Source organism: Fusarium phalaenopsidis (genome assembly GCF_050370095.1).
Source record: "Fusarium phalaenopsidis strain FUZ10S chromosome Unknown contig_32288, whole genome shotgun sequence".
NCBI lineage: Eukaryota > Fungi > Ascomycota > Sordariomycetes > Hypocreales > Nectriaceae > Fusarium > Fusarium phalaenopsidis.
The window spans coordinates 468635-493703 of record NW_028145412.1 but is presented as its reverse complement, the minus strand read 5'-3'; the positions used below and the strand labels follow the sequence as shown (position 1 = coordinate 493703).

The 25069-nt window shown below is 52.2% G+C and overlaps 12 protein-coding genes and 3 non-coding genes across 15 annotated transcripts; 9 read left to right on the top strand and 6 right to left on the bottom strand.

Annotated features, from left to right (window-relative positions):
- Positions 1 to 910: 910 nt before the first annotated feature.
- On the top strand, positions 911 to 1534 carry LRP88_03715 (uncharacterized protein; the record flags this gene model as incomplete). Its single annotated transcript, XM_083240325.1, has 1 exon — positions 911 to 1534. One exon carries the CDS (start codon positions 911 to 913, stop codon positions 1532 to 1534), a length of 624 nt encoding a protein of 207 aa, XP_083103615.1.
- A 320-nt stretch (positions 1535 to 1854) lies between these two features.
- Positions 1855 to 4890, top strand: LRP88_03714 (major facilitator superfamily domain-containing protein; the record flags this gene model as incomplete). The annotated part of the gene is made up of 5 exons (XM_083240324.1): positions 1855 to 2032; positions 2174 to 3127; positions 3315 to 3335; positions 3444 to 3476; positions 3527 to 4890. 5 exons carry the CDS (start codon positions 1855 to 1857, stop codon positions 4888 to 4890), a joined length of 2550 nt encoding a protein of 849 aa, XP_083103614.1.
- Positions 4891 to 5632: 742 nt separating this feature from the next.
- LRP88_03713 (uncharacterized protein) lies at positions 5633 to 6640 on the top strand (the record flags this gene model as incomplete). The annotated part of the gene is made up of 4 exons (XM_083240323.1): positions 5633 to 5828; positions 5882 to 5891; positions 6017 to 6065; positions 6128 to 6640. The coding sequence occupies 4 exons, from the start codon at positions 5633 to 5635 to the stop codon at positions 6638 to 6640; spliced, it is 768 nt and encodes a 255-aa protein (XP_083103613.1).
- A 2492-nt stretch (positions 6641 to 9132) lies between these two features.
- Positions 9133 to 9744, bottom strand: LRP88_03712 (uncharacterized protein; the record flags this gene model as incomplete). Its single annotated transcript, XM_083240322.1, has 1 exon — positions 9133 to 9744. The coding sequence occupies one exon, from the start codon at positions 9742 to 9744 to the stop codon at positions 9133 to 9135; it is 612 nt and encodes a 203-aa protein (XP_083103612.1).
- Positions 9745 to 9809: 65 nt separating this feature from the next.
- Positions 9810 to 10700, bottom strand: LRP88_03711 (uncharacterized protein; the record flags this gene model as incomplete). Its single annotated transcript, XM_083240321.1, has 1 exon — positions 9810 to 10700. The coding sequence occupies one exon, from the start codon at positions 10698 to 10700 to the stop codon at positions 9810 to 9812; it is 891 nt and encodes a 296-aa protein (XP_083103611.1).
- A 489-nt stretch (positions 10701 to 11189) lies between these two features.
- On the top strand, positions 11190 to 12996 carry LRP88_03710 (uncharacterized protein; the record flags this gene model as incomplete). Its single annotated transcript, XM_083240320.1, has 3 exons — positions 11190 to 11210; positions 11359 to 11769; positions 11902 to 12996. The coding sequence occupies 3 exons, from the start codon at positions 11190 to 11192 to the stop codon at positions 12994 to 12996; spliced, it is 1527 nt and encodes a 508-aa protein (XP_083103610.1).
- A 716-nt stretch (positions 12997 to 13712) lies between these two features.
- Positions 13713 to 15074, top strand: LRP88_03709 (NAD(P)/FAD-dependent oxidoreductase; the record flags this gene model as incomplete). Its single annotated transcript, XM_083240319.1, has 2 exons — positions 13713 to 13931; positions 13980 to 15074. 2 exons carry the CDS (start codon positions 13713 to 13715, stop codon positions 15072 to 15074), a joined length of 1314 nt encoding a protein of 437 aa, XP_083103609.1.
- Positions 15075 to 15094: 20 nt separating this feature from the next.
- LRP88_03708 (transcription factor domain-containing protein) lies at positions 15095 to 16679 on the bottom strand (the record flags this gene model as incomplete). The annotated part of the gene is made up of 2 exons (XM_083240318.1): positions 15095 to 16212; positions 16265 to 16679. 2 exons carry the CDS (start codon positions 16677 to 16679, stop codon positions 15095 to 15097), a joined length of 1533 nt encoding a protein of 510 aa, XP_083103608.1.
- Positions 16680 to 17003: 324 nt separating this feature from the next.
- Positions 17004 to 18530, bottom strand: LRP88_03707 (uncharacterized protein; the record flags this gene model as incomplete). The annotated part of the gene is made up of 1 exon (XM_083240317.1): positions 17004 to 18530. The coding sequence occupies one exon, from the start codon at positions 18528 to 18530 to the stop codon at positions 17004 to 17006; it is 1527 nt and encodes a 508-aa protein (XP_083103607.1).
- Positions 18531 to 19123: 593 nt separating this feature from the next.
- On the top strand, positions 19124 to 19975 carry LRP88_03706 (formyltetrahydrofolate deformylase; the record flags this gene model as incomplete). Its single annotated transcript, XM_083240316.1, has 1 exon — positions 19124 to 19975. One exon carries the CDS (start codon positions 19124 to 19126, stop codon positions 19973 to 19975), a length of 852 nt encoding a protein of 283 aa, XP_083103606.1.
- Positions 19976 to 20255: 280 nt separating this feature from the next.
- On the top strand, positions 20256 to 20342 carry LRP88_03705. The gene has a single exon. It is a non-coding gene; the product is annotated as a tRNA-Tyr (tRNA).
- Positions 20343 to 20531: 189 nt separating this feature from the next.
- LRP88_03704 lies at positions 20532 to 20619 on the bottom strand. The gene has a single exon. It is a non-coding gene; the product is annotated as a tRNA-Tyr (tRNA).
- Positions 20620 to 21343: 724 nt separating this feature from the next.
- On the top strand, positions 21344 to 21431 carry LRP88_03703. The gene has a single exon. It is a non-coding gene; the product is annotated as a tRNA-Tyr (tRNA).
- Positions 21432 to 21957: 526 nt separating this feature from the next.
- On the top strand, positions 21958 to 22849 carry LRP88_03702 (bifunctional thymidylate/uridylate kinase; the record flags this gene model as incomplete). Its single annotated transcript, XM_083240315.1, has 3 exons — positions 21958 to 22174; positions 22222 to 22330; positions 22378 to 22849. 3 exons carry the CDS (start codon positions 21958 to 21960, stop codon positions 22847 to 22849), a joined length of 798 nt encoding a protein of 265 aa, XP_083103605.1.
- A 305-nt stretch (positions 22850 to 23154) lies between these two features.
- On the bottom strand, positions 23155 to 24348 carry LRP88_03701 (uncharacterized protein; the record flags this gene model as incomplete). Its single annotated transcript, XM_083240314.1, has 2 exons — positions 23155 to 24206; positions 24264 to 24348. The coding sequence occupies 2 exons, from the start codon at positions 24346 to 24348 to the stop codon at positions 23155 to 23157; spliced, it is 1137 nt and encodes a 378-aa protein (XP_083103604.1).
- Positions 24349 to 25069: the final 721 nt, after the last annotated feature.

Genomic DNA, 25069 nt, shown 5'->3' with positions numbered 1-25069 from the left:
GTGAGTTTGCATTTCCAGGTCAAGGCTTACTAATACATCCTATTAACCACTCCAGGGGTCATGTTCCCCGACAACTAGCTATAGAGGTTCTCAACTCGATCCAAAAGACTATTTTCCCTTCAACGGCGGATGCGAGAATTCTCTTGAGCTCATTGGTTTCAAAACACAACCTGGACCCCGACTGCCTAAGATTTGAGCCATCAAGCTATCTGCTTGAGGGAGAGGGAGCATCGGCGTATCACTATCTTGAGTCAAGGCTGGTGGAACTTTATGAAGAGCTGGACAACCCAACACCCCGGGGAGTTCTCGAGAAGTGGCTTGAACGCAAAAGCGGAGCGAGGTATGTGATGATGGCGACTCTAGGAGGTGTAGCTATTGCAATACTTCTAGGGGCGCTGGCATTGGTCGTTTCCATCTTCCAGGCTTGGGTTGGGTGGCAACAGTGGCAGCATCCAGTCAGTAATTGATGAGGTGCTTGAACAGTTAAAGGCGGCATTAGATAGATAATCTAGTAAACCTTTATGGGATATTCATTTAGTATTTTATTGAGTTTCGTCTCAGGATACGAGGCGCGTAGCAATAAAAGAGTTGGCAAAATAACTACATCCCTCGAGGAAGCTAATCGATCACAGTGTTTGCGAGTGCGTCGCACATGGCCTTATCGTGCCATTTCAACAGCCAATCATGTTCTCATGCAGGTGCCCGCATTGCATCGTCAGTGACTCAAATCACTCGCCAACACTTCGCCCTTCCCCCATCACAACCACAGCCCGACATCTCAATCAAAGCACACACAAGTGTTCCATCAAGTTCAGCTGGCGGCAATCATCCGAATCTCGAGGATCGTCACACGGAACGCCATTCGCAATCACATCCTTTGAGCCATTTCTCAAGCAACTCCACTTCAGTCATGTCTCGCAAGACCCAAGAGCCCGTCATCACCAAAACCTCGGACCTCCCAGTCGATGAGGCCAAGTGGATAACCCTCAAGAAGATCGAATATGTCGACCAAGTCGGCAAAGCCCGAACCTGGGAGGTAGCCACGAGAAAGACCAGAGGCAAAGCTGGCGTGGACGCTGTCGCAATGGGAAACATTCTCCTGCATCCCTCAAAGCCCGCCTCCACCATGCTCGTCATCCAGTACCGCCCTCCTCTGGATGCATACACCATTGAATGGCCAGCCGGTCTCATCGACGCCGAGGAGACACCCGAGCAAGCTGCGGTGCGCGAGTTCAAGGAAGAGACAGGCTACAACTGCAAGGTTCTTAGCGTCAGCCCTGTTCAATCCGCGGATCCCGGAATGAGCAACGCCAACATGCAGCTGGTCATGGTCGAAGTTCAACTCAACGAGAACGAAGAGGAACCAGAGCAGCGATTAGACGATGGAGAGCATATTCAACGTGTGGTCGTGCCTCTGTCTGAGCTTTACGATCGTCTGGTTGAGTACTCGAAACAGGAACGAACTGTGGTTGCTGCAAAGCTGTTTCACTTTGCTGCCGGCATGCACTTTGCCCAGACGCAAAAGTACTTCTAAGGACTGGATTATCAAGATGAATGGCCCGAAACGTGGAATTTTGGTGGGATAGATGGCTTTAGAGGATTGACTTGTACTCATAGAGTGTTCTAGAAGACAACAGTGTGGTTTCTAACTTCATCCTTCACCATTCTTCAGCCACAACTGGAATAGAAATAGAAAAGGTCATCTATCAAATTCGAACAATTCAAGCTCAGCCAGTATCCAGGCTGCAACGGATCGGAATAACAGCAAACCGAACAAGGTCTTATAGCAAGTTGAACCAAGAAACTTTCCTTCATCCACAGCTCCCCATACAAGAACCTTGATCCTTTCCACAAATGTCTCCAACGAAATCTTCAAGATACTCGACTTCTCGCCAAAAAGCCTGCCAAGCATGTTCAGCCGCCAAGGCAAAATGTGACCGCAGACCTGACACCTGTGGCCGGTGTGCCATGCGAGGTCTGGATTGCCACTATGCCCAATCAAGGGCATCCAACTCAGAAAGTCGAGACACGAGTCTTTTCGATGGGAATGATACAACCTATTCACTTTCGGAGGTTCCCTTGGAGAGTCTACAACCAACTGCCAGGACAGATACGCCAAGTTCAACAGTCCATTCGATAGAATCCATCACTGGCAACACCCCTGGCAGCTCAGCTGCACACGCCCTATCACTCAACGCTATCGAAACAAATCCTCCCAGACAACCAGATCTCGACTTCTCAAGACTGGAGCTTGTGTGCCCCATCAACAGTGATGACATCAAGAACCGCTGGCTCAACACCTATGTGCCGTTCCCCGGGCAGACCTTGAAAGACTATTCTCCCAGTGTAATGGGCTTTGTCTACAGAATCCTCAAATCATACGCATCCGTTGTGGTGCGAGGTCGTGGAATTCCTCCCTTCATCCACTTCTCGCAGATCACGCCAGCAGCAGTCACTCGTCCTCTTTCAACTTGCCTCAGCCTGGTGAGAGTCTGCGAAAACTCTCTCCCTGGGAGCGAGGGGACTGCCACCGATATCCTGCAGCGGGAAATGACCAGCCTCTACGAGCAACACGGAACATATGACGGCATTAATCTCCTTGCCACATTTCAAGCATACTTGATCTATGCACTGGTCTTGTACTTCCATCTCACTCCCAGTCAAGGGCCTGCTCCCTTTCTACGACAAGCCATCATCAATCTCCAAGAAATCGCATGCACAAGCTCCCAACGAGGCCTTGTCTGCGTGGCTGAGCAAGACGGTATCCGACCGAGATGGGAGGCCTGGGTCGTAGCAGAGGCAAAACGAAGAACACTGTACACGATGTACTTTTTGGATAACGTTCTCTCAGCTCAGGATGGGCTTCCAACCTATCTAGGCAGTGAACTACGAGGATTACCAGCACCCTCAAGCAAGGTTTTGTGGCAATCACACAGGCATGGTTGGGAAGCAGCATACAATACTCATCTAGCCGAATGGGCAGAAGGGAACTTCCGGATTGATGAATTGTGGCCTCTTTCGGAAAACTCAGAGAGTTTGGCGGAAAGACGAGACAGGGTGGATCGCTGGTTAGAAGGTGTCGACGAGTTTGGGACGATGCTCTATGCAGTGACTAGTTGCACGCATGGTACTTAATATTCAAAGCCATGATGTCATGATAAGTCCATTCTTTAGTGGTAGATCAATCATAAATGCCCCGTCCGGCGTTCAGGTGGCACCGGAGCTGAGAGCTCAACTCCGGCTGCAGGGTCTCAGCTCCGATGGCATGGTCTCAACTCCGAGTTCGAACTTGAATCAATCTCGTATATAAACAGAACATCTCTTGATCACAAACAGTTCAGACAAACACGACAAAATACATCATGGCTACCGATTCAAATGCACAGAACTCACCCAGCCCGGGGACTACCGAGCAACCTTATAGCATCTTTGACAAACGGCAGAAAGCGTTGATCGTTCTGATCGTTTCTGTCGCTGCAACATGTACGTTCCTAAACTACCATCCGTCCATCTACTAACCATACAGTCTCTGGATTCGCCTCCAACATCTACTTCCCGGCCCTCCCTACCATCGCACATGATCTCGATACCTCGATAGAACTCGTCAACCTCACCGTCACCTCGTACCTCATCTTCCAAGGCATCGCGCCCAGCTTCTGGGGTCCAATCTCGGATGTCAAAGGACGTCGAGTCGCATACTGCTTTACTTTCATCGTCTTCTTGGGTGCTTGCATTGGACTGGCAGAGGCAAAGAACTATGCAACCTTGCTTGTTCTACGATGCCTCCAGAGCACAGGCAGCGCCAGCACCATCGCCATTGGATCTGGGGTAATTGGAGACATAACCACACGTTCTGAGCGAGGAGGCCTCATGGGCATCTTCCAAGCCGGATTACTTATGCCAGTTGCCGTCGGTCCTGTTATCGGCGGATTACTGGCCGGGTCCCTTGGTTGGAGGTCCATCTTTTGGTTCCTGGCCATTTATAGTGGTGTCTTTTTGGTCTTTTTGGCACTTTTGCTCCCCGAGACACTGAGAGCAATCATTGGCAATGGCAGTCAAACGACTTCAAACCCAATGGCCAAGTTCCCCCTGGCTATCTATCAGAGAACGACAAAGGTTCAATGGGATCAGGTGCCCCAAGAACCAACACCAAGAAAGCACATCGACATCACTGGCCCTATCCGGATCCTCATCAGCAAGCACGCAGCCCCCATCATTCTCTTCCTCGCCATCTACTATGCCGTCTGGCAGATGAGCATCACCGCCATGTCCACTCTATTCGAGACGAAATACGGCCTTGGAGAGACTGAAGTTGGCTTGACCTTTATTGCCAACGGAGTAGGCTCCATCATTGGGACTCTGATCACTGGAAAGATCCTCGATACCGATTATCGTCGAGTAAAAGCCCAACATGACTCTTCAGTTACCGACCTCGAGGCCAATCGATCCGAGTTTCCTCTCGAAAAAGCACGTCTTCGCCTCGTGCCTCTCTTCTCCCTCCTCCAATGTTTATCCATCATACTCTTCGGCTGGACCATTCACTACCCTCACAAAGTCCACATCGCTGTCCCAATTATTTCTACCTTCATCACAGGCTGGACGGCTGTCTCAACACAGTCCGTGGTCATGACCTACCTCGTCGATGTCTTCCACGACCGCAGCGCCGCCGCGAGTGCAAGTCTCAACCTTGCAAGGTGCCTTTTCGCCGCAGGTGGCACAAGTTTCGTCATGCCAATGATCAATGGCATTGGAGTTGGACCAGCGTTCACAGTGTGTGTTGCTGTGCAGGTTGTAGGGTTACTGAGCTTGGGTATACAGTTCAGATATGGCAGCAAATGGAGGAGAGAGTCAGAACAGTCAGGGGCCGACCGGGTAAAGAATTCCAGGTGATCAGACGTCGTTTCTTGTCAAGATAAGCCACCTACACACAGATAGAGAGCACTGAGACATCAATTGGCACCCATTCAAAGCCATGCTTCCAGTACACCACAGAACAACGTCAACTCACGTTTCCAAAGCTTCTAGAAATAATCCATGCTCAACATCCCCAAGCAATTCCATGAAATCACCTCGGAACATCTCTCAACCGATCACTTCCACATGAGGATCACTGCCGTTCTAGTGCCCGTCCGGACACGCCGTGAGGGGTCAAATGTCACCGCCAGACAATAACCGGCCAGCGCCTCGATCCCTACAGAACGCCACCATCAAAGCACGTGAGGGGTTGCTGCAGCGGAACAAATCCCCGTCGATGTGAGCTGGCAAAGCGTCGGATCATCTGGCTCCTCAGCCCGTTAAAGGCGTAGGTTTGAGTTCTAGACGCCGCCCGAGAGCTCAGCAGAGTTCGACGCCAGCCGTTAGCCGCAGAGTCGATGAACGGCGGATCGGTGGCTTGTAGATGTCCCCAGATCCAAGCCCACGGGGTACATGGGTGATCCGGGGCCTGCTAGTGGAAGCTTGTCTTCGGCTGGACGGCTTCTCTGATAAGCTGCTGGACCGCACATCGACGATCCCGCCACCGGCAGATTCTTTCATCTTTCGCAACCGCAATGGACAATCTCTAGACAGTCGATTGCCATGTCGATAATACCCTCCCCGAGACCATCACCGTCTTTGCCGTGCGGTTGAAGCCATGTTCAATGCAACAGGCCCCGACTCGAATCGAAATGCGCCTCCAGGTGTCGTGCCTGACTTTGACCACCCCGAAGATGTATTCTGGACGCTCAATGTGGTCATGGCCTCCATCTGCATCTCCTTTGTTGTTGTGTTCTACGCTATTAGGGTGTTTGTCAAGCGTACCATTACCCACAAGATCCTGACAGAGGACTGTAAGTGCTGTCGTCACGATATTGATGTAGCTGACAATTGTAGGGACCTGCAGTATTGCATTCGTACGTTCCTTGGCCAGAAGTCATTTCATTACTGATCTTGATAGATCTTGGTGGTGTTATATTGTTTCACCGTCTTTATGAGTACGTCCTTCCTCTCAATTACCGTCAACTGCTAACACAGACAGTGGCACGATACGGAGCAGGATACCACGCATGGGAGATTCGCAGACCAGAGTACTACAATTGGCTCAAGGTGAGTTCAATGGCTTCAATTGAGGCTTAACTGACATTGCCAGTGGTTCTACGCAAGCACAGTCGTCTACTGTCCCGCCGCCTTCTTCACAAAAGCCACCATCCTCCTCCTCATGGCACGCGTCTTTGCGGTCGAACGAAGAGTCTCCAAAGGCATAAGGATATTCATATGGTGTCTACTCCTGGGCTACGTCCCCATAGAGTTCCTACGAATATTCACCTGCTTCCCGATTCGCACATACTGGGATCCTTCGGTCAATAATGCCCATTGCCTCAACCAGCGCAAGATCTTCTTCTCGAGCTTGTCTCTGTCGATCGTCACCGACTTGATCATCTTGATCGTTCCGATACCGTTGACCTGGAAGCTACGCATGCCTTTGCGGAAAAAGATCAAGATTGTCCTACTTCTGGGAGCTGGAGGAGTCGCTACTGCGTTGACAATGTATCGGACATCCAAGGCGGTCCAGTTTCTCAATTCGGATGATATAACGGTCGACTATACTCCAATTGATATCTTGACGTATGTCCCCATGCTCTTGATAAGTTATCGGGACTAAGTATTGCCAGGGCCCTTGAAATCACCATTGGTTTCGTCTGCGCTTGTCTCCCTTCACTCAACCTTCTAATCGAACACAATATCCGCAAACGCCGTCGCCAGAAGCAAAACCCCAAGTGGCCACGTCAGAGAAACGCAATCTCGTCAATCAAGAGACATTTCCGCTGGGTCAGCTCATCAACAGACCCGTCACTCCAGCGCCCTTCCAGGGCCTGCATAAAAAACCGCAATTCCGACCGAATGATAGATTTCGACGTTGAACTGGCCATGCTTACTGGGCAACCCGTACGCATGAGATCAGCGGGAGGCGTGAGCGCAGATTCTCTACACTGTCGACCCCTGGATCACAGGCTCAGCTTTGGGGACGGTCAGAGGGAGGGATGGCTATCACGAAATCACAAGGACAGCGATGATCAGGATGCCGAGTTCATTATGAAAATGGTTGAGAGCTCGAGGATACGGGCCGAGGAGGGGTCAAAAGAGTCTTGGTGCCCAGTCTGGGATGGTCCAAGAGACGCATTGGCCAGTGCAAGAAGTTGGCAGCGCAGTATACCCACTTGAGGATAACATTACATAGACATAGACTTGCATGATGATAGAGTAACGCAGCATCTATTCCTAGTTCTTTGAATCATCAGGAAAGCGTCTTCCAGGCTGAGTCTTTTGTGGCTGGATGAAGCCTTGAATTGAATTGACAAGTGACCATTTGTATCTGCAATATGAATCAATTCAGGCCAAACTTTGTGATTTATGATAAAGAAGCAGTCAATGCCACAGTTCCCACAGCAGCATGAAATCAAGGTCGCACAACATGGTAGATACCCGGGTTAAGGGGGAACGGCAGCCTGGTACAAGGATTTTGGCGTATCTGTATCCAGGTTTGATAATAAAAATACAACATATTCACTTTGAGAGTTAGAGATGCCCTGCCGTCATTCACCTCATGGCCTGCAAAACTTGGCTACGCATCTATTTCAATTCCCGAGCCGTATCCTGCCACGTCAGATCAAGTTGCCACTAAGAAGTCAGTTTAGCCGAGAAACCTGTATTTCAGTTCAGCTGCTGTTGTTTTTCCTGAACCGAGACAGCCAATGGCTGAGTACATATAATTGGGATGCAGGAAGAACCGCCAGCCTGATTACAGTTCTGTACACACAAGTCGGACAACATGCACAGCTGAGCGCTTAACTGTTTCAGATATTAATGTCTCTCAATGCTTTATTTAGCTGAGGGTTAATATTCGTTGGTTCAGCTCAAAACAGGCGCGTTTGCTGCAAATGTCCACCTCCAACCCAATAGAAAGAGCCCATTACCGCTCCGACTTTTCGGGACATACATGCAGCACAGATGCATGTTTGACTTGCAGCCGCTTTGCATTGCTTCTCCGAAGAGCCCAGTGTTGGTATATACACCCTTTCGCTCTCGCCTTTGCCGCCAGAGCCGCCAAAAACTCTCCTTCTTGACATTCATTGCGAGCCTTTCATATCTGCCTTCACCCCATGCTACCCCTCCCACAGTCATCCTATCGACATCTGCCTCATATCGAGAAGGCACAATGTTGACCTGTCTCGACAGCAGCAACAACGAAAACGTCGATCTAGTCCCCTGCGATCCCACCGGCCAGTTCAAATCATGCTGTTCAAGAGGAGACTCCTGCGCCAGCAACGGTCTCTGCGTGACGAGTGACAAGTACGCTGCTACTCCCTACTTTATCAACGGATGCTTGGTCGAGGATTGGGATGATCCATCTTGTCCAACACAATGCTTCAACGGTAGGCATTTGTTTCATATGTCATCTCTTGGGTGCTAAGATGACTGCAGTCAGCGGGAACGGCGTCAAGCCTTGTGGAAAGGGCCAGTTTTGCTGCTTCGGTTCCAAAGGCTGCGACTGCAAACAAGATGAAGTCTTTAACATGGAGCCCGTCCGTATCATTGCGAGCATCCCTCTCGAAACACAACCATCAATTGCCATCGCCATCACGACCATCAGTTACGAAGTCTTCTCCCCCGTCGATACAACATCACTCACTCCATGCACCTCCACTACCGACGCCCCTGTTCCCGAACCCCCTGAAGACAACAGCAGCCTAGATTTACCGGTTGGCCTTGGCGTAGGGATCGGTACCGCAATCGCCCTTTTTACCCTGGGGACTGGTCTTTTCTTCTTCATATTGAAACGAGCAACCAAGTTGGAGGCAATGTCATCCAAGAACTCTTCACAGCAATCATTCATGTCATTCGATGATGATGAAAAGCACCTACTACCAAGCTTACCTGTGGAGCTCCACTGCAAGCCAGTGAGGGCCGAATTGCCTTGAGCGGTCGAAAGGGGGTTGCCGTCTCTGTTTTTATGGTTGTTTTGAATGTCTGGCTACAACATTCATGTGTTTGACTTTATATCTTTTAATTCAACGTCACTCGTTTGCCTTATATAGTCTACCAATGCACAGATTCACAGTCTTATTTAACTTTTGTCTTTTATTCTTGCTAATTTTAGTTCACAAACGGAACAAACCGTCTTCCTACCTCCCTCAGCGCCTCCAAGGCCGTCCCCCTCGTCCTCGCCACAGCATCCTGGTTCTCCTCTGCCCTTCGAAGCATATACAGGAGACACTCTTCAAAAGACCCCCAGATAGTATACTTGTACACTCCAACAGTGGGAAGAGACTCCTTGGGGACGCTGTCAGATGTCCAGGTGTGGTCCTTCTTATCGGCCACGAGTCCGAGAGAGACCTCATCCGCCATGCCCATTAGCTGAGCAAATGACAGGCTCTGGACTGTTCCTCCGTTGGCGTTGGGTGTGTCAGTCAGTGCACCGCCACTCCTCCAGAGTGACAGAGCCTTTTGCACACTCGCATCGTTGTGAGTAGCAAGCATAATCTCTGCATTCCAAGGTCGTGTCTGTCCAACGGTCGAACCACTCTCTGAGCTATCAACCTTTCCTCCAAACAAGAACCGGACCGAGTTGTCGTAGCAGTCGTCTGTATCTTGCTTGCATTTATGAAGAGCCTCGGGTCGGGCCTCAACATGAAGGTATGCGCCGCGTACCATCTTGATTCCAATTGTAAAGTTTTGGTCTTGAGAGAGGCGGATGTGCTTGATCATTTTGGAAGTTCCAGCTTGTAGATACCTAGCCAGTTAGTTTTTGTGAATGACAGGGCGATGCTGCCTTACATCTGATAAGTGTTGTAGATGACGGCTCTTCCGTTTTGGTTAAACTTGAACATGAGAGACTGGGCAGTTAGCAGAGAACATGAGACAGATAGATATAGACATACCAAGGCAACATAGTCGATAGCAGCTTGGTGCAGAGAAGACTCGGCGTCAATAAGAATCCTCACACCCTTCTTCTCAGCCTCAGCACAAATCCGAGTAAGAGCATCCTCAAAGACTCGCAGGGTCTCGAGATTAGCCTCGTACTCCTTTGTACCAGGCGTAGAAGCTGAAAACGCATCAAGGGCAGCCACAGCAGCAGGACCAGCTCCTGTGCAGCGAAGCGCAAGATAATCTTCGTCTGTCAGGTTCTGAAGCGTCTCCATGTTCATGGAAACCCACTCTCGCAGGTTGGCGTTGGTCTCTGTAAGAACATTGGTCTGTTCTTGGTCTCCAATCTTTGTCTCTCTGGCAAAAGCGAGAACGATGCCATCAAGACCCATCCCCCTCAGGGACTTGATGTTCTCCCTGATCTCTGCATTCTCCGAGCCAATACAAAATGTGTTGTAAAACGTCTTTTGTACAGGCCACCGCAGAAGCCGAGAGTTGGAAAGAAGCTGGCTATGTCTCTTTGTGGTTCTGATAATGGCAGAGAGAATGCTTGACGGCAGGGCAGCCACCGAAAGAACGAGGAGAGATCGAAACAGTAGAGGAAGAGGAACATCTCGAAGAACCCTCGGCGCTTTCTGATGAACCTGAGCGGGGATGTGTGACGACTGAGACAGCCCTCGGCTTTGGAACCCGAGACTACGAGACCGACATGACACAAGACTTCGGTAGCCCTGATGAGTCTCGAGGAGGGCAAGAGTATAACGACAAGGACGAACAAGACCGACTCTAAAGGCCATTGCAAAGAATCAAGTTGCTATGTAGAGTAGAAAAATCGTGAGAAACACGATTGACTTTATCCTTACCGCCTCTGCTGGCGCCTCCCTCCAGACTAGACCAAAAGCTAATCTCCCATCTCCGACAACGGCACCCTCTCGGCCTCCTCGGTATGTGGTTTCTATCGGCTCTGGTAGGTCACAAGGACACAAATCGTCTATAGAGCATCGGCTCCTATCGTCAACTTGGGAAACACAACGACACGCCACGCATGGGTGGAGGAGGGGGAAATGGACCTGGGGAGAGATAACGAATGCGGGGAATCCAGATCTCGCATAGAGAACCCGGTTAGCGTAACCGCCAGATCTCAAGCCCGTGGGATGCCGGTTCCATCGAGTTAGCGTAGCCGCAGATGCGATCCACTGACGAGCTTCCAGATCTTTTTATTGAAAGCCACGACGGGAGCCACCTGACCAGCTTTGGCCTTCTGCTTATTCCGTATTTGCAAGATCATGTCTGCTCTTACTTCTACTGTTCGGTTTTCCCGGTCTCGACTGCTGCAGTCGGCAAAGACTGTCAGGACAATTGCCACAGCTGGAGCTTACAGACTACCCGGTCCTTACAATGAGGCAAACGTGAGTCCATCCTCTGACAATTTTACAGGCTCAACTAACATGTCAGCGCGACTTTGCTCGAGGCTCTCCGGAGAGAGATGGCCTCCTCCTAGCCCTCAAGGAGCTCCGGGGCAAGCTCCCAGTCTCTGTCCCCAACGTCATCTCTGGCGAGAAGCGCACTTCAAGCGAACGTCTCCCAACACACATGCCCTCAGAAAAGGACCAAACATTTGCCCAGTACTCGCCCTCAACACGTCAAGATGTCTCAGACGCCATCAATGCCGCCCTCGAGGCCAAGCAGCAATGGCAGGACATGTCTTTTTCCAACCGAGCAGCCATCTTTCTTCGCGCCGCAGACCTCGTCACTGGCAAGTATCGCGATGCTCTTCTAGCTGCGACGATGCTGGGGCAGGGCAAGAACGCTTGGCAGGCCGAGATTGACGCTGCGGCTGAGCTGGCCGACTTTTACCGATTTAACGTATCATTTGCGCAAAAGATCTATGAGACACAGCCCACCATTCATTCTCCTGGACAACACGGGTAAGATTCATTAATCTCTGGACTCAAACCAAGCTAACCAGTTAGTCGAACTGACTGGCGACCCCTTGAGGGCTTCGTCTACGCTGTCTCGCCCTTCAACTTCACCGCAATCGGCGGCAACCTCATCTCAGCGCCTGCAATCATGGGCAACGTGGTCGTCTGGAAGCCGTCTCCCCACAACATCTACGCCAGCTACCTAGTTTATAAAATCCTCCTCGAGGCCGGCCTCCCTCCCAACGTGATCCAGTTCGTCAACGGCGACGCCGAGATGATCACCGACGTTGTCTTCAACGACCCCCGATTCGCAGCCCTCCACTTTACCGGATCCTCCGACGTCTTCCGATCGCTATACCAAAAGGCCGCCGACGGCATCGGCAAGAAAGTATACCACGACTATCCCCGACTCGTGGGAGAAACATCTGGCAAGAATTTTCACCTTGTCCACAACTCGGCCGACATCAGCAGTGCAGTCAAGCACACGATCCGCGCCTCGTTTGAATACGCCGGCCAAAAGTGCTCTGCCTGCTCTCGTCTGTATATCCCCGCCAGCAAGTCCAAGCAGTTCCTCGACGAGCTCAAGACGGAGTTGAGCAACGTCAAGGTCGGGGCCCCTGAAAAGTTTGAAAACTTTTACGGTCCCGTCATCCACAAGGGTTCGTTCGACAAGGTCACCAAGGCCATCGACGAGGCCAACAACGATCCCTCTCTCGAACGAGTCTTTGGCGGTACATACAGTGACAAGACGGGCTACTTTATCCAGCCATCGGTCTACCTCTCCAAGTCTCTCAACCACAAGATCTTTGAGCAAGAGTTCTTTGGTCCTATCTTGGCTGTTCACGTCTACGAAGACGCCGACTTTGACAACCTGCTAACAAAAATTGACCAACAAGGCGGTGGTTTCGCCCTGACCGGCTCCATCTTTGCCGCCGATAGAACTATTGTCCAAAAGGCCGAGGACAAGCTTCGGTACGCCGCCGGCAACTTTTACGTCAATTGCAAGACTACAGGAGCCGTGATTGGACAGCAGTCATTTGGAGGATCTCGATCGAGCGGTACCAACGACAAGGCGGGCAGCCCGAACCTGTTGATGCGGTTCACTTCGCCGAGGACGTTGAAGGAGGAGTTTGGACCGTTGAAGAGCGTTTTGTATCCTAGTAACATGTAGAGTGCCGAAAGTAAACAAAGGTTGTGAATAATTATGCTTCTTCAGCTTGACTGTGTGCTTCCATGCCTGAATCTCCTTTGATTTCATTTTCAACAACTCCTTGATATCACTCTCGAATAGCCTGATGCTGGAGAGTAAAACCTCCGACTTGTGGCTTATTCATCCTAGCTTGTGAACCGTCCCCGACTCTCAAGGGTTTCCTTCAGCCCCGTCAGCAACATCTACTCCTGACTAACACTGCAAGTCCTCATCCCCGTAGATAACCCAGAGCAAAGCATGCATGACCAATCCCCCCACAAACCAAAGCCCAAATCTCCAACTTAAACATTGACCAATCATTCAAAGATCCATATCTGTATCATGCAGCCCCCAACCCCAAGCCGACACAATCCGTCCCCGCATGTGGGCTCCGCACCTCCTCCAACCGAAGGTTTGCCTCCGGGTTATCAAGGCCCGGTCTCGGATGCCGGACTCGGTAACTGACATATCCCACGTGCCGTAGAAGGATCTTCTCCAGGTTAGCTTTGGCGTCAACCGCTTACGCTAGCCATTAACCACTTCTTGTCTCTGCGATCCTTGTACAACCCGTGTCAGTCGCACCATGATGGCATCAGAGATCCGCGGGGTAAACCGAAGAGCAAAGAATCAACGTGTATATAAAGTAGCGTAAAACAGTGAATCCTCTAACCTCATTAATTCCACAATAATCCATCAAAATGTCTCTCCCCAACATGAATAAGACCTCACCTATCGTCATCGTCGGCGGCGGCTCCTGGGGCCTCTCGACGGCTCTGCACCTCGTCGAATCCGGCTACACCAACATCACAGTCTTTGAGCGGGACGAGAGGATACCTTCGCAGTACTCTGCTGCTTATGACTTGAATAAGATCATCCGCGCAGAGTACGAAGACCCCTTCTACACCGAGCTCACCTTTGTAAGTGATCCAATTCGACACCATCACCCGGAATACTAAGACATCCAGGATGCCATCAAAGGCTGGAAGACCCCCCTCTTCGGCCCCTATTACCACGAGACAGGCTACATCAACTGCGTATCCGGAAAAGCCCCTGAGAAGGCCGTCGCAACCCTCAACAAGAACCGGTCCTCAGTCGAAGCCCATCCCGGCCTCAGAGACGGTGTCAAGTCCCTGCGCTCACCCGACGAGTTCCGAAAGTATGCCTGGCAGCTCACCGGTCCCCTCGAGGGCTTCAAGGGCTACTTCAACAAGACGGCCGGGTATGGACACTCGGGAAATGCTCTAAAGGCCGTATATAATCACTGCGCCACCAAGGGTGTCAGGTTCATCCTGGGTGAGCAAGCCGGCAAGGTCACCTCGCTGTCCTATAACGGCTCTGGCCGCTGTACTGGTCTTGAGACTGCCAATGGCCGTAAGCACTCGGCTGCTCTGACCATCTGCGCTCTCGGAGCCAATGGGGCATCTCTCATCCCCTCACTTGGCAAGTTCACTGTTGCCAGGTCTTGGTCTGTCGCCCACATCCAGCTCACCCAGGAGGAATGCGACCTTCTCCGAGGCATCCCCGTCACCAACGTAAGAGATCTCGGCTTCTTCTTCGAGCCTGACCCAGCCACAAAACTCTTCAAGCTATGCCCCCTCGGCGCTGGCTTCACCAACACCAAGAACGGAATCTCTCTCCCCCCTGAAAACCCCTCATCTGGCCCTCTGCAAGATTTTATCCCCTACGAGGATGAGCAGAAGCTGCGCCAACTCTTGCGGGAGACGATCCCCTGGATGGCTGATCGCCCCTTTGTCGATCGCAAGTTGTGCTGGTTCAACGACAGCAAGGATAGCGAGTACCTCGTCGACTTTGTGCCTGGCACTGACAAGAGTCTCGTGGTTCTCTCCGGCGACAGCGGTCACGGCTTCAAGATGATGCCCATCTTTGGAAAGTGGGTGCTGAATCTTGTCAACAACGGCAAGCAGAAGCTGCAGCGCTGGCAGTGGAAGGACAGCGAGCAAGCCGGCTGGGGCAACGAGGTAAGCTGGAGAGTGGGCACGGCCAAGGAGCTGCACGAACTCGAGGAGGAGAGCAAGAGGATACTAAAAGCCCGTCTGTAATAAGACCACTATATTTGACGTTACGATAGAGACAGTTTCCAGCCAAACTTGTGAATAACATCTCTCCAGTCCTGGTTTGTATATGAATTCGAAGACGAAATCAAATCCCTTGTATGCCATACAGTTCGAACAGCCTGAAAGACTGCCGAGATGTTGCTGATCGGCCACTTGCTGTCCAGCAACGTAAAGTAGTCCAGAACCGGCTTGCGCTGCTCATCTGACGAGCATGCACAGCCGGCCAGGAAGAGGGGCCACATCGGAAACGACCGTCTCGCTTGTCTCTCGGAGATGATATCTGACAGACACGAGAGGAGCGCCTCGTGAGGCTCCAGAATCGACGGGTGAGTGATTGGGGTATTGTAGCAGACCAGCCTGAGGTAAATCTGGGTTGCAATCCTGAATGACTCTGCACTCTTGAGCAGATATTCGTCCGTACTGATGTCCTGGGTCGAGAGCTGGTTGATACGGTGTTCCAGCTCTTGACCCTTGGTATAGAGATGATCCTTGGACACAGTGTCGTCGTGGCCGCCCGAGGCGAGTGACAGAGCAGAGATTTCATTGATGATGTCGACGAGGTCCATGGAACAGCCAATCTGCTCATCAATAATGCCCCGCGTCTCGTGGAGTTTGGGAAGGGTAACCTCGGCTCTAGCTAGACCAGCCATCGCCAGGTCAACTGAGTCAGTGGCTTCCTGTGGCCGTCCGGTAGGTTTTGTCGTTTCCATCAGGACGTAGCGGAAGCGGAAATATTGCAGCGCAAACTGGGCCACGCTGGGGTCAATGGTTGTTCCAAAGCTGTCGATGAGAGCCAGTGCGCCCTGGAGATGACGCAGCCAAGCTGGGCGGGATCCTTGGGCAATCTCTAGAGAAGCAAGGAGGACGCAAGTCAAGAGATTGCCCTCGCAGCTCTGAGGATCTGGTAGAGTATGCTGCAGCTCTTGGAGGGCGCGAACCTTGTACTGCGTCGATAGCGCACGGTAGTCTCTGCCATCCACAACAATATCGTGAGCCCATTCTGCAGCGCTCATGGCTAGAACGGCAGAGAGCAGAGGTCCCTGGTTGTGTAAAACTCGAGGGATGACAGAAGTGCGGAAGCCATTGCGTCCTGTCTGCACGTAGACTCTGCTACTGCTAATGACTTCGACGTCTGCAAGAGTCAGCAACGTCAGTAATCGATAGATGATGCTTACAATACTGCACAAGAGCCGACTCGATGGACTGGCCATCGTACTGTCGACCAACGGTGTATGGTGAGATGACTCGGGGAAATGGAACAAGAGACTGAATGTCTCGCATGTACAAGACCTCCTGAGATTCCTGCTCTTGATCCCCCTGGATCTTGGTCCAAATGATGGCAAGCTCCCTGGGGGACAGATTCAAGAAGCTGGTGCCCTTGTCTGAGCCTCCAACAGGCACAATGTAGTGATCCGGCGAAGCCGCAACAACAAACTTGAGAGGATTCGACGCAGAAGCAGGCTCAGGAAACACGCAGTTGTCACCCATCTTGCGACAACGGCGACAGACGGGCTTCTCCTCATCGCATCGCCGCTTGCGCCTGCGACAGTTGAAACAGCCGTCCCGGCTGCGAGAGCCGTTCCCCGGCATGGTGCATAGTTGCGTGATGAAGCTTGGAGGGTTGTCAAGTCTTATCAAGTGTTAGTCGTGTTGGGGAGGAGTTGGTGGAGTTGGTGGAGGAGTGGAGATGCAAGGTGGAGTGGACTGTCACTTGGTATCCACGTGACAACTGCGATACCGCACAGGCTGCTCATCACCAATAATGTGATACTGACTCTTCATTGGCTTCAGTTGGCCGTGTCTATCTAGGCGTATCTCGCATAGAACTACCGAGTCATGTTCACTTACACCTTATTAATACTCCGGGGCTATATCTTTGTGAATAGCTTCAACTAAGGCAGTGGTAAACACAAATTAGGACGACGTCCACGTAATACCCCAAAAAGGGGCTGTGACGTGCTCTTTGCCGCCATTAGAGAAGTCACGCGCATCCCTACGAATACCCAGCTCCTCCACATCCTTGTGGAACTTCTCTGCCTCCTCGGGACTCTTCTTTGTCGCGTGCAAGACTCCCCTTATCCCGCCATTCCAGAACTCGAGCTCTGCAACCTTCTCGGCCGCCTCATCCGTGCGGAACCGCTGGGCTCTAAAGTCGTCGGGCGAAGTGTGCATCATGGCGTACTTCTTCATGTCCTCGAGTCGCGCCTTGGCCTCCAGTGTCTGATGTGTGAATTGCCTCGCAGAGCTCTTTGCCTTGATGCAGTTCTTGGGGTGCTTCTTACACAGCTCGTCGTATTCGAGTCGCAGTAGACCGGATAGATATTCGGTCGAGTAACCCCTTAGTCCTTCCCCGGGCGAGCTGAAGCTCACTTTTCTAATCTTCTTCTTCTCTAGCTTCTTCTTCTTGAGTCTCGATTCAATCGGGCTGGGCGCGCCCCACCATCGAGGCACCCGGGTCTTGTGTTGTAGCTTGGCTTGCTCCAGGAGATCCTCCAAGACCTCATCCTTGTCCTTGGCCACTTCGCCTTTCTCCTTGGGTATCTGGGGCTTGACTCGTTCCTCGACTTTCTCGATGAGATCCTCGAGGAGCTCCTCATCGGCGCCCTCGGTCGCCTTGCCTTTGTCTTTGGTGAATTTCGGTGTCTGAGGCTTGACTCGTTGCTCAACGTTGTCAATGACATCCCCCAGGAGCTCGTCGTTCTTCTCCTTGTCACAATCCTTCCCGTTTGTCGCCTCCTTGCCATGGTTTTCGGCCCCGGATGCGTCAGATCCCTTGTTTTGCTGCTCAATTTTGCCAATGAGACCCTCCAGGAACTCGTGTTTGTTCTGTTTGGGCTTGCTCTTGGGGTAGATGATCACCCTTTCATTCTTCTTGACTTCATTCTCGTTGGTTCCATTCTTCTTGACCCCGAGATTCTTGGGAATCAGAGGCTTGTATCGTTGCGCGACTTCGTCGAGGGGCCGGAGGAGGGGCGCAATCGCATCCTCCGACTCATCAACATCAACCCTGCTTGGGTCGGGCCCTTCTTGGCGCTTCTCGAGAGAACGAGGAACAGCTTTGTGAACCTCGATGTGAGAGTAGTGCACACAATGGTCAGATTCCTCGCTCTTGTATTGCGCGCTCGTACATCCCTCGACATACGGAACGGGTTCATTCTTCTTGTCTTCAGGAGGGGTGATATGGTCTGGGAGCGTCTTGGTCTCGAGAAGTAGCTTTGGTCTAGACACAATAGGGCTTGCCCGATACGGCTTCATGAGCCCCAACTTGATCACTTCGGCTGGATCAGGTTTAGAATCACTGGGGAGGTAGTAAGGATCCTTGACGTAGTAGCCGCCATCGTCACGGTGTGGTGGATATCTCTGGGCATGGTTGTTGGGGATATACAGCGCATTGGCCGTCGAAAAGACGGTCGTAGCTGCGGCGACAGTGGTGAGCTTCATGGTGTTTGGTGAGGATTCTCGAGAGGCAGCCTGCGTGCGCGAGCAGCCGAGGGCCAGGTCTTATAAGCTGGAGATACATCCATCTTGTAACTCGACCCGCAACTCTAAAGGATCAATTGCGGACAGCGTGTTTATACCTTACAAATTGAGTCTATTGAGTTCTGTTAATCGGCCCTCTGCCCAAGTACACGCATGAAGCCATCACCACTGAACCTAGAGCATGCACCTCGACTCTACCCTAGGTAGATCGAGCCACTTAACCTGCGGGACTGGGTATAAGCCGGTAATAAGCGGTCAGAAATGGCATCACCAAGTCATGACTTGCATTGGAATCCTCTATAAAAATATACAAATACAATCTGTCCTTAACCGGCTCAATTATCCTCGACTTTACCCTCAATGACTCCAAGGAACTTGCCGAGTCTCCCCCGAGGGGTCCGGAAGGGCTAGCCCCAGTGGGGTCGATGGATGAATCCCCTCAGCTCGGAGTCATACCTATACGATACTTTCAGCCATGCCAGTGTACTCTCCTCCTTCAACATTTACCCAGTTTTTGACCAAGTCCTCTCTCAACGCCTCCCATTGCCTTCAACATGGCCAATGATCACATCCTCACCCTCTCGTGCCCCGACAAGTCGGGCATCGTGCACGCCGTGACGGGCATCTTTGCCTCGCACAAGCACAACATCCTCGACCTCCAGCAGTTCTCGGACCCCGTCTCGGAGCGCTTCTTCATGCGCGTCCACTTCGGCCCTACAGAGACCGAGTCGACCGAGCACCTCGTCGAGCCGTTTGACAAGCTCGCCGCCGAGTACAAGATGGACTACGACATCCGCCCCGTCGCCCGCAAGATGCGCGTCCTCATCATGGTGTCCAAGATTGGTCACTGCCTCAACGACCTGCTCTTCCGCATGAAGACTGGCCAGCTGCGAATTGAGGTCCCCGTCATCGTGTCCAACCACCCCGACTACGCTCCCCTCGCCCAGAGCTACGGCATCGAGTTCCACCACCTGCCTGTTACAAAGGACACCAAGGCCGAGCAGGAGTCTCAGGTTCTTGATCTTGTCAAGCAGCACAACATTGAGCTTGTGGTTCTTGCGCGATACATGCAGGTCCTGTCGCCGACCCTCTGCGAAGCCATGTCTGGCCGCATCATCAACATCCACCACAGCTTCCTGCCATCCTTCAAGGGAGCCAAGCCTTACCACCAGGCCTACGACCGTGGAGTCAAGATTATCGGTGCGACGGCGCACTTTGTCACTGCGGATCTTGACGAGGGTCCCATTATTGAGCAGCGCGTGGCACGTGTTGATCACAGTATGAACCCCAAGGAGCTGTCTGAGGAGGGATCCAACGTAGAGAGCCAGGTTCTTGCTGCTGCTGTGCGGTGGTATGCCGAGAGGCGGCTGTTCCTCAACGGACACAAGACTGTTGTATTCAACTAGGCGTAAAATTAGGCGTTAAAAAGTCATGTTCCTGCTTGTATCTTGGTGTGTTTGGTGTAAGTGAGATTCGGCCGAAGTGATGTATCACCGCGAGTGTAAGTGACAAGCCATTGCAAGTGACCAAAACTCATGTACAACCAATCCTCGTCATGATGAGACATTTACCATTTCCTCGGCCTCATCTTGACCGACAAGCGAGCTCATCTCCATGTCCATCTCCACAAACCCCCCCGGCTGCATAGGCGCCAGTATCTCGCCCGTCGCCAACCAACCACTAATCCCCCGAGTAGCTCAGCTGGAAGAGCGTTCGGCTGTAACTGATAGAAATGTCACCGAAAGGCCACCTGTTCGAGCCAGGTCTCGGGGAGTTGTTTTCCCTTTGCGTTCCGTTGGGGCAGGTTGATATTTTTTGCCCCTCACCCCGCCAGTTTGTGCGGCAAGGGTCTAGATTTTTGGAAGGGGGTGTGTCATGGTGCTAAAGAGGATAGATGGCGAATAAGATTGTGAGTGGCTGTGGGTGCAAAAAGAAAGCAGAGCTTCCAAAGACAAAAAGGAATCCCCGAGACCTGGCTCGAACAGGTGGCCTTTCGGTAAGATGCGAAATCAATTACAGCCGAACGCTCTTCCAGCTGAGCTACTCGGGGAGGAACAGCTATCGGAAGATAGGGTGTTTGATGACAAAGCGATCGCCAACACAGAATATGTAGTCGAGCTGGGAGAGGAAGAGAGGAAAATCGAGTGTCTTCTGAGCTTCAGCAACACAAGGAAGCACTGGGCATGACCGATTATAGTTATATGTCCCGAGAAGTCTTCTATTAGTGAAACTGTTGTGCCTTCTTTGACCTGTGCTTAGGTCTCTTTGTAAGGGTGAGTCTGGTGGCCTGTCAGAAGAACACAACACGTCCAGATTGGCCATGTAAAGCAGTGAGTTATTTGAGAGAGAAAGCTATATTTGAAACAAATGGAAACAAAGACCTCGAGTACAGATATCCTCGGCGCCCCATATATACGCTGTCCTTCCATGACACATACCCTGATGGGCAGCAACCAAATGCATGCCTATTCATCCCATGTTGTCTATACTGGAAACAAAGATGGCAACATGACACGGCGCTCAGCTCGACTCTTTTGCAAATGCTCCCTGCGCAGTACCAGGGGTGACTTAAAAACAAGAGAAAAAAATATCAGAGCGACCGCAATTAGTCAATCATTCATCCAACCAGAATACGCCAAACTTTCTCCCTACGTGTTGCTGTCATATCGTCCTCTCAACTTACCCTATGTCCAAAGAATCGTCCATTTCCGCTAGAACACCGTATGAGCCCAATTCTGAGACAGACTGCCAACAATCCCTCTCTTCAACTGAAGCCCCGAGTAGCTCAGCTGGAAGAGCGTTCGGCTGTAATTGATCTCGCATCTTACCGAAAGGCCACCTGTTCGAGCCAGGTCTCGGGGATTCCTTTTTGTCTTTGTGCCTGATATTTTCACCTCTACTGTCAGCATGACAATGGTGCAAATAGACAGTTGATGCATGCTGTCTGTATCCAAATATTTTTTATCTTCTAATTGTTCTTGGACAAGCGGGTATCAATCCCTTGTAAGACGCAGTATCTCTCAAGCTTGCCGTTTTAGAGTTGACGGTTAGGCCTCAGTGTACTCAATCAAGAGCAACAGACCCCACAGAATCACATTCCATACTCGTCATACCCATTGTCATAATTGCCCTTATAATAATCACCCATAATATTGCTCAAACACCACGAGCTGTCAGAGTTTCACCATCAGCTGATGCAAACTTGGCGCGCGCCGCACTGTGGCCTCCGCCCACACCAAACCAAAACCAACCTCGGGGAGCCACCCACAGTGTGAATTCGCCCACCCACCCTCAAATCCACCTTTCCCCTCAGCTTCCGGGTCAGATCACGGCTCACAGGAACCTCATAGTCCTCCGCGAAGAGTAAGACACAACCAAGAGAGACTCAATGGCTTCCATCAACGACCTCGCGACAGCCGCTATAGCGAGCTCCTCGGGGCCCGAGCCCACAACCGGGACATCCCCCGCCCCCGCCTCCTCGGCAGCGAGGGGCGCATTCGTCGTCCTCGAGGGGTTGGACCGGAGCGGCAAGACCACGCAGGTCAAGCTTCTGGAGCAGAGATTCGTCGAGGAGGGTAGCAAGGTCAAGGTCATGAGGTTCCCGGGTGAGTCTACCAAGTAGAGCACATGGGCCGAAGCTGATTCTAGATAGACAGGTCCACGCCCATTGGGCAGATGATTGATAGCTATCTCAAGAGTGATGTCGAGATGGACGACCATGTCATCCACCTCCTCTTCAGCGCAAACCGCTGGGAAGCAGTGTAAATACCCTCACTTAGGACTCTCAAACATCCACTAACAAACCCAGCAAACAAATCCAATCCCTTCTCGCAGCTGGAACAACCATAGTCTGCGATCGCTACTACCACTCGGGCATCGTCTACTCGGCAGCAAAGCAGAACCCCTCCCTGACCCTCCCCTGGGCACGCGCCCCAGAGCGCGGCCTCCCGCGGCCCGACCTGGTCCTCTTCCTCGACCTGACCGAGGAGCAGGCCCGGTCGCGCGGCGGCTGGGGCGGCGAGGTGTATGAGCGGTCCGAGATGCAGCGGCGAGTGCGTGAACTCTTCTGGGGTCTGAGCATGGGCGGAAGAGATGTCACGGCGCAGGGGTTGGGGCTGGACGAGGGGGAGGGGTGGAAGCAGGAGGAGGAGGATCTCGTGGTTGTGGACGCTGGTGGGAGCGTTGAGGAGGTGGCGGAGGAGATATGGAGAAAGGTCAAGGGGAGGATTGAGCAGGTTGAGAGGGGGGAAGTTGGAAGGACAGTGAGAGTTGTGAGATGAGCAACGAGTGAATCAGTATCATCTCAAACCTCAGTCTGCCTGAGTGAGCGCTCATTCATGATAGCCCTACAGGCCACAGAATAATTAATTGCACAATACACATCACTTCCAAAGAGCACGGCATTCAAATAAATGTGAAATTAATTCAAATCAAACAATGCAAAATGCAAATCACAAAACCGATAACAGTATCCCAGCTCTTGGTAGCCTGCAAGAAGAGAATCCCAATTCCTGCGCCATACACCATTATACTCCAGACCCCGGCATCAAAGCATCAAACTCGTACACACTCTTGTTGCGTTGTGCTATGAGCTTGTCGCTGGTTCTGCCTCGTCCTTGGAGCTTCCGCTTTCCCACAGCTCAAAGCTCTCGCCTGTCCCCTCGATGGGTTCTAGCACAGCAGCCTTGGATGATCCCTCTGTTGGCTTGGCCATGAGGGTCTCAATCTCTTCCGTGGGCTCTTCGGCCTTCTCTTCTGACGCATACACAAAGTCCTTGGTCATGTTGGACACCTCTGGCTCTGGCACCTCATCCTCATCCGCGGGCACGATAATGACTGAAGTCTCATCACAACCCTCGGCGTAAAAGTCGGCAGTGTTCATTTCACCCAGCGCAACACGTTCCTTCTCGACAACCATGTCATCAGCGCTGACTCGCGTAGACCGGCGGGATGAGGTCTGAGATACGTCATCGGCGGGGGGAATGTTTTCCTTGTCGCGGCCCTCGGCGCGGTCCCTGCTGCGCTTGCGCTCACTCTCCTCATCAGACGAAATATCGAGAACGCAGGTGCTGTGCTGGAGGAGGTTGGTCATCTCCTGCTCGGGGGTATCCTCGTGAATCTCAAAGAACCAGCTAGCCTTCATCTCTCCCTCGTCGAGAGGATTCAATGGCGCCTTGGGAGCCGGCTTTGAAGATCCATAACCGGGAATGGTGCCCTTGAGAGCGGCATCGAGAGAAAAGGGAGCAGCAGAGCCGAGGCTGAAGGAAGGGGGGTCCACGCGGGTGTAAGGTCCAAGGGCACGTCGGCGGCTCGAGGCCAGACCGGAACGCTTGCTTCGGGTGGGAGAGCGACCAGCGGGGGCGTAGAGGGGAGACGACTTGGTGATGCTTCCGGTGCTAAGCCTAGAGGCGGGAGACTTGGGCTGGAGGGTGCGGCGAGTCTTGGTCGGGCTGGTGAGGCGATCGGGAAGAGCAGAGGGAGCGGGAATGGGGGCAGCCTTGAGTACAAAGGCAGAGGGCTTGAGCATGTCCTTGGAGGAAGCCTTGGAGCGCTTAGCAAAGACGGATGGGTCAATGTTCTCAGAGTCGTCGGTGTCGATCAATTCGGCCTTGCGCTTTCCAGCAGTTGGAGGAAGAGCTGAGGGAGGTTGTTAGAGAGTGATACTGGTATGACATCCATGGATCCACCACATACCATTCTGCCTGTTCTTGAGACTGGTGAGGTTCTGAAGACGAGCCCCATCAAGGGGAGCAAAGGGTTGACGAGTGACGGCAGCCATGGTGACTGTCGTGTCGCAAGTGAGAGGAGTGACTGAGTGAGCAAGATCCAGTGGGCGGGGGCGAGTCCACGTCGAAGTGAGGCAATGCAGGAGGTGGACGATGCAGGTCGGAGGAGTTTGCTGAGTGTTTGTGTTTATTGATTGATGGCCGCGTCGATGTTTATGAGAAGCCCGTCTCAAAGAGGTCGACGTGTAAATGAGTGAGTAGAAAGGTATATAAGAGCAGAGTCAGAGGGAGTGCTCGGGTAGAAAAGAGAGTGGATTTTGGTGCGTGAGGGCGCGTGCGGGAGGGAGGAGAGTCGGTAATAAGGGAGGACGCGGGCGTGGGCGGGCACGTCCACTACCTGGCACTACCCGCAGCACAGCTCGTACCCACTATCCACTACCCACTGTGCCAGGCTGCGGCTGCAGATGATCCAATGGCCAATCCCCACCAAATGAGACGGAATGGAATGATCAGTTTCTCTTTAGAGACTATTCAAGTCGTGTCGTGTCGCTCTAGTCGTGGAATGTCTTGAACGTAATAATCAATCCAAAAACCCTTCCCAAAACCCAGAAGAAGCCTCTCTCTCCCATCATTAACCCCCAGAACCTCAGGCATCGACAACCCAATTCCCCCTCATGCCACTCAACGCGTCCATCCCCTGTACTGTCTCCGTAGGCCCCCAGCTCGCCTCTGCCCGTGTCACCGCTCCACTGCCAAGTACGGGCGCATCTCACC